Raw genomic sequence first — 6,980 nt, 5'->3', positions numbered from 1 at the left:
GAGAGAGAGAGAGAGAGAGAGAGAGAGAGAGAGAGAGAGAGAGAGAGAGAGAGAGAGAGAGAGGGAGGAGGTGAAGTTGGGTGGGTGGGGAGTAGGGTAGGATCCAATAGGAGTTGGGGAAGAGAAAATCATAATCAGACTATATTGTATTAAAAATAATCTATTTTCAGTTTGATCAAAAGGAAATTAAGTGGCCCAAGTGTCTTAAATGAAATGATCATAGGAGAACCAGCCCTAAAGGCAACATTTAGTTTACTAACCCAACACCCTTTGTGGTGGCAGTTGGACTGCTGCTCTCCTTGGAAAGGCTTCCTTGGAAAAGCACCATTAGTCAGTCTTGTTCAGCTCACAACCACAGTTTTTCCAGGCTGGGGCTAGCCTGGTTGTTCCTGCACTGAATACATTCTGTTTAACATGGTTGCTATGTGTGGATATCAGAAGTTTCAATTTCACTTTTATTAACAAATGCATCATTAGATGATTTCAAACAATACCTATCTGATGACCCATTCGGAGTCCTTCAAGAGGCAGAGTATGGCTGTTTCCTGCTAACAGTTGCTAACCTTTAATTTCTGAGTTAGGATATTCCTTAATAGTGTTTACTCCATGCTAAGGCACAAATAAGACATTATGTCATACTTCCTCCCCAGTGGCTCAGAGGAGGCAGAAAGGTTGTAAGAATCAGAGGATCGGAGTCTAACTGCATCTTCTAGGCACAATAAGATTGCTGAACTCATAAATTCACATGGGTGTGGTTACTTGTACAAGAGCTACAGTCTGCATTCAGCCTCAAGGTCGGAAGGGCTCACTAACACCCACCTCTAGCTGAGGAGCCATTGAAAGTTGAATTCTAGGAGGAGGAAGAGTTAGTTTTCTTGAAGGGTGTGGTCTCCGTAGGTCAAACACAGTAGATGGCTCTGCACAAGTGAGTATTTGGGCAGCACAAATTGTATCCATGGATTATCAAGAATAATAGGAAGATACAAAATTGGAAGGGGATGAGGGCTAACAGAGGGTTGAAGGAAGTAGGAGAAGAATGGGGTGACTGTGACCAAAACACATAGTTTGCATGTGTAAGATGATTAAATATTTAATAAAATATTTTATAGCATCCTTTTGTATTTAAAAATAATTTTAATTTAGACTTTTACTTAACTAATCATATGTAGCTAATGGATACCATGCCTGTCAGTGAGAACTTTGTTTATTCCTCTTCTTTTGCATGAATAAAGAGAGACTCAGAAAACTTTTCTTGCAGTGAGAATTTTGATTTCTTTAAAATAAACCACATAAATATTATAAGGATATGTTTTTGCTTTAATCCCAGGTGTGGGATATGAGGTTACTTCAGACTGTCCACAGCAGTTGACTATAATTTGCCTCATGCTCTAGCAGGGGCATGATTTTGTGAGCCACAGATTGTTTCTGCAATTGTGTGATGTTGGGAATTCTGGGGAACTTTTCAGAAGCTATATATGTCCCTACAGGTGAGGGGTCATTGCCTATTGATTGCTGTGCTTGTGGTTGGTTAAGTAGTCATGCACAAAGAAGAAGAAAGAAAGAAGGAATTAGTTATCTTAACAGCAAAAATCAAACTTGATGTCCTTAATCAGCAGAAAGTAGTCTAGTCATAATGTTGCCTTTCTGACCCCTGACTTTATTCAGGAATTGCTTTTTTTCCCTCTCTATTCTATTTTCTTTCTTACCTAGTGTTAGGCGGTTGAAAGGGTAGAAGAAAAGAGATGATGAAGAAGGATGGAAGAAAGAAGAATTACAAAGTAACACAAAGCCAGCTACAGCATCTATATATTGTTTAAGAGGCAAAATCAAGACTAAAACTCATTACTGGAAACAATGCTGTTTGTACAGTATCTAGTGGTATACTTTAAGAAAAATTAGCTACATTTTAAAATGACTGGTACATTTTTTGAAAATACTAATTTTAAAAGGCTTCAACCTGATAAGTCATCTGGGAAATGCAAACTAAACGAACGTGTTTAATTAACAATGTAATCAAAAGGATAATATTTGATATTGGTGAGATCAGTAATCTTCTCACACCAATTGATAGGAATAATAATTGTTCAAATAGCATGGTAGGCAATCCATTTTATGGTAAACATATTATTAACACACATGTAAATAAAACATTTCAGCTTTGGTGCTATCTGAAATACCAGCATATGCACGAAGAAATGTACGCAAGGGCATGAAAATAGTGTAGTTTTCCGAAATGCTGAAAATGCATATGGGTCTGGGAGTAGAAAATAAATAAGAAAGCTACACAGGAATGAATGTGTAAAACATTCTCCAGTGGAATTATGTCCAAATACATTATTGTTAGAGAATAAAACACAAGATCCAGAAAAAGTGCATTTGTAATCATGCCATTTATTTAAAATGATGGAGAAAGTTATGACTTCATATAGTTTAAGGAATGTGTGTAAAGATACTGAGAAAGATACTGAGAAAGAGACAACTTAGAGAAAGGGTAGCCAGTAAAAGCCTATTTCCTTTTTAGATTATTTTAGTTTTATATTTGTTGAATTTGCTGACATTCAATTAGCTGACATTCTAGATTTGAGATCTTTCAGGTAATGCTGATTTTTGAACATTACATTAAATAAGGTAACTTGGTCTGAAGAACGAATTTTGTTCACCCAGTCATCAATAGATTTGGTTTCTATGTCTCGGACATTGGATCCTTGGTATAGAGCAGTGAACCAAACAGGTAGATTCTTGCACTTGCAAGGCTTGCCCTGTGGTAGACGCAGGTTAGAAATAGATGTATTTTCTTTACATACACTACTCTGATTTCTATATGATTCTCATGCCCCATAGAACAACGCTAAGCAACCGCCTGCTTTTTCTTATTCCATGAAGATGTGTAAGGAAGACCACATGGACAGTACATTCATAGCCCTCCAAGCCAATCTCTTCGCTTCCACAGGTGACCAAAGGGTCAGGGGAAAACAGTACAATATCAGCAAAACAGACCATGTTCAGCTGTCCTAGAGTGTCACTGTGACAGTACCTGAGCTAGAAAGTCACCAACTTCAGAAACAGCAGACTCAGAAAATGTGTTCCCTGGAGGCACATACTGTTTTAAGTTGCCGAACCAGCCCGCACTTAGACAACTCCTAGCTTAAATAGCTAAAGCTCCCCGTACTCATACACACATTCTGTAGCTGGATTTTTTTTTCCCCTGGCGACACTCCCTCCATAATAACGAAGAGAACACCAGGCTGTCAGAGTACCCTTCAAGGCCCTTGTACCAGCTGCAGCTCCAACACTGTGTTAGGCTGCCACTGTAAGTCTGCACACACTGGTAAATTGGCTTCTGAGCAGCCTCTGAGGACCACTGTACTTCATGGCAATTTCAGCCTTCTCCTCTTCTCTCAAGCATATAAATGAAAACCCCTCGAGTCCCAGCTGCTAGAACAACTTCATATTGTCATCCTCAGAAAAAGACAAGTGCTCGCTCAGCTGATGAATATGATAAAATTGAGGTATTGATCAACCCTGAGAAACAAAGATACTCTTGGGACATCAGGTGTTCTTTATGCAAAAATAAACAAGCATAACTATTCTGTTTCTAATAAATGATAAAATTATATAGACACCCTCACAAAAAAAAAAAAAAAACAGAAAAGAAAAAGAAGTGCTTAACTCCAAAAAGGAAGTATTCTTCAAAAATCCTGATGGATCTCAGAGCAAAGAACGGTATATTATTGATAATTAATCTCTGCCACAGGATGAAGGTTCTGTGCCTGTAACTTTTCACAGATAATACCAATTCAAGCTCACACCTAAAGGCTCTCTCTTTGGGGGGGGCAGTGCATCATGACACTAAACTCCAGTGTCACTCTCGCCTCCACCAGCTTGTGTAACCTTGGTAAGTACATTAGACATGGACAATTATCTCCAGTGTCACCCCCACCTCCAGCAGCCCATGTGACTTTGGTAAGTTCCTACTATCCAGGTGCACCTAGGCTCTTGTCTTTCTTCCCTCTGCTGCTCTATCTGCCTGGAATGGCTGCTCTAGTCTTTCTCCCTCATCTCACCCATTGAAGTTCTGTGAAGTCTACCCATGTGCCCAACCACTGCCCTTCCTCCTCAGATCACTACTGTAGATCCCCATGCCCCACTGTATAATTTGTTATATAGCATTTATTACTCCATGCATATTATTTCATTTATTTTAGTTTTATCATCTTATTTAGGCTTTTGGGCAATATACAATTACTACAAGTTAAACTACGATTAGTGAAATTAGTAGTACTATAAGCATACTATGTGTTAAGTTCTACAAACATGTTATCTCTTATTGTCACAAAACCAAATTGGAATGTAGTAGTGCTGTTGACATTTTTATAGTCAAAGAAAAGTAAATGCAAGAAAGATTACAAAAATGGCTAGTAGGCACTGGGAGAATCAAATCAAGTCTCTCCTGCTTTTTAAAGACCATTCTTTTAGTTGCTAACATTATCTGTGAATAGCAGTGGACAGCACTTACTCTCTCTAAGAATTTACTGAATTCAAGGTCTGCACTATGAGTGCCACACATATTAGCTCACTGGATGCTCACAAAAGCCCTGGTTTTTATCGCCATACCTGGTTTTTATCTACATACCATGGTTACAATTCCAATCGTTTAAAAAGGGCAATTAAGGCTTAGAACTGTTAGTGATCCAAGGTCATTAACCAAGGTCAAAGAACTATGGCAATGAATGAAAGTCAGTCTCCCAACAGAGCCCGAGTCCTTGCCCACTAATTGATTCCATGTTTAGATGGAAGAATGAGCATGAATCTTAGGAAACACTGTACACATTTTCAGGAATATCTCCCTAGAGCAAAACTGGATACCATCCGCTGCTGAGCAATGCAAACCAACCAGAGAGACACCTCCCTCCCCTATGCACTCACCTTAGCACATGGGTGGATCCATTAATGGTTGTGGTTGAACAGGGGACAGTCTGGCCCAGAATGGGGGGTCTTTTGTAGCGCTCATCATCACAGCAGAGGATGATGAGGAAGGCACGTCTGAAAGACTTATTCAAGAAGGCATAGAGAAAAGGGTTCAACCCCGAATTGATATAGCCAAGCCAGAGGAAAGCAGTCCACACCTGCTCCGGGACAGTGTAGTCTATGAAAGGGTCCACAATATTGGTGACAAAGAAGGGGGCCCAGCAGAAACAGAAGCAGCCCATGATGACACATAAAGTCTTGGCTGCCTTGGTCTCTGTCCGCATGCGATGGGTGCTGTGCTGGTCAGCTGACTGGGGCCTGCTTTCAGAGGTGGCTCCTGCCCGTTGTAACATCTGGATCTGTTGGGCATGCTCCTTAGCAGTGACATAGATTCGGTAATAGGCCAGCACCATGAGGAGAAATGGGATGTAGAAGGCCACCACAGAGCAGGTGATGGCGTAGGGCTTGTTGACCATGAAGACACACCACGTGGAGTTAGAGTTGTGGTTGAATTTCCTTTTCTCTATCTGAGAGTGGGAGGGAGAGAGAAGATGAGGGTGTGGAGGCAGATGGGGAGGAAACAATAAAAGATAAGCAAAAGGGAAGAAAAGATAGGAAGAGAAATCATGAGAAAAGATGAGAAATAGAAGAAGATAAAGGATCAGAGAAAGAGTGAAAGAAGGGGGAAACAGAAAAGAAAAATTAATGTTTATCATTAAATTTTTATGTTTCTTACAAGTCTATAGCACATAGGACTTTCATGGTAGAAGAAGAATATCTCCCAGATATTCTAGGAGTTTATCTGAGTGAGCTCTCAGAAGTTGTAGTCAAAATTTATTCTCAATTCTGTCTACCCAGTCTTTCTTCATTGTCAGATGCACATAACATACAAGTATCCCTTAATAAGATGTCTTAGATCAATGCCACCAAATATATTTAAGATCTGTGCAGATTCTGACCTCCAAATAAAGTAATTGCATCAAAATCACCGTTTGTTCATTTTAGATACTTTTAAACATAATAAGTTTGCTAATAATTGAAAACTTCACCCTATATCATCCTAATCTTAGATCTCTGGGGGAGGCTGGACCCTTTCCAGATTTGTTTCTTTGCTTACTGAATGGACCAATGAACGCTTTTCCCACATAGAAAGTACTGTATCCATAAACTGATATTGAGAAATGAACAAGAGAGGCTTAGAGCATGAAAGAAAGAAAAGGTGGATTCTTCACAATCATGGAAGATGTAACATTATAGCTGTCCAGTTGCCCATAGTTTTACCTACCAAGGTCTTAGTTCCTATGGTCATCCATTTCAGACATTGTATAAATAAGCAATCTCTAGGTTTTAAATTGTATGCCATTTTGAGTAACATTAAGTAATTCTACACCACCCTCCTCTGTCTCATGTAGGAAAGGAGTCTCCCCTCTGTCCAGCATGTCTGCATTATCTGTGTCATACAATCATTTTTACCTAGTAGCCTTCTCAGTCATCAGAATGACTGTTGAGGTACTTGTACTCAAGTCTGCCTTATTTTACTTAACAATGGTTCAAAGTACAAGACTAGTGAAATTTTATGGAAGCATGTAGTTGTAATTGTTCCACTATATTGTAATTATTGCTATTGATCTTTTCAGTGCCTAACTCACGGATTGAATTTTGAATTTTACCATGCATGTGTATAGGGAAATATTGTATGCATATATAGTATATATGTAGTGGTTTCAGGAATCCCTAGGGGTCTTCAATTTTCCACCTAGTGGATGAGCATCTCTCCTTCTTATTTTCTGCTGAATCCACTTCATTTAGCTCTGATCCTAGTCATTCCATTCAAACTGCCATGATCAAAGTTACCAAAGATTCCCACAAATCTAACACTCATTTTATTTTTTTTTTTTTCTCTTCCTTCTTTTTTTTTTTTTTTTTTTTTTTTTTTTTTTTTTTTTTGCATAATCCACAGGTCAGAGAACATTCTCATCATTACTAAACTCCTTTTTTTTTTTTTTTTTTAA

General features: G+C 38.9%; 1 protein-coding gene across 6 annotated transcripts in view; it reads right to left on the bottom strand.

Annotated features, from left to right (window-relative positions):
- Positions 1–6,980, bottom strand: part of Htr4 (5-hydroxytryptamine receptor 4) — a 181,122-nt gene that overhangs the window by 54,125 nt on the left and 120,017 nt on the right. For all 6 annotated transcript variants that reach the window (XM_021214463.1, XM_021214464.2, XM_029546963.1 and 3 more), the window contains one exon: positions 4,927–5,495. In XM_021214463.1, coding sequence (XP_021070122.1) covers positions 4,927–5,495 — 569 coding nt within the window. The remainder of the gene's footprint in view (positions 1–4,926; positions 5,496–6,980) is intronic.

Source organism: Mus pahari, chromosome 15, assembly GCF_900095145.1.
Source record: "Mus pahari chromosome 15, PAHARI_EIJ_v1.1, whole genome shotgun sequence".
Taxonomy (NCBI): domain Eukaryota; kingdom Metazoa; phylum Chordata; class Mammalia; order Rodentia; family Muridae; genus Mus; species Mus pahari.
This window is presented reverse-complemented; position numbering and strand designations above follow the sequence as displayed.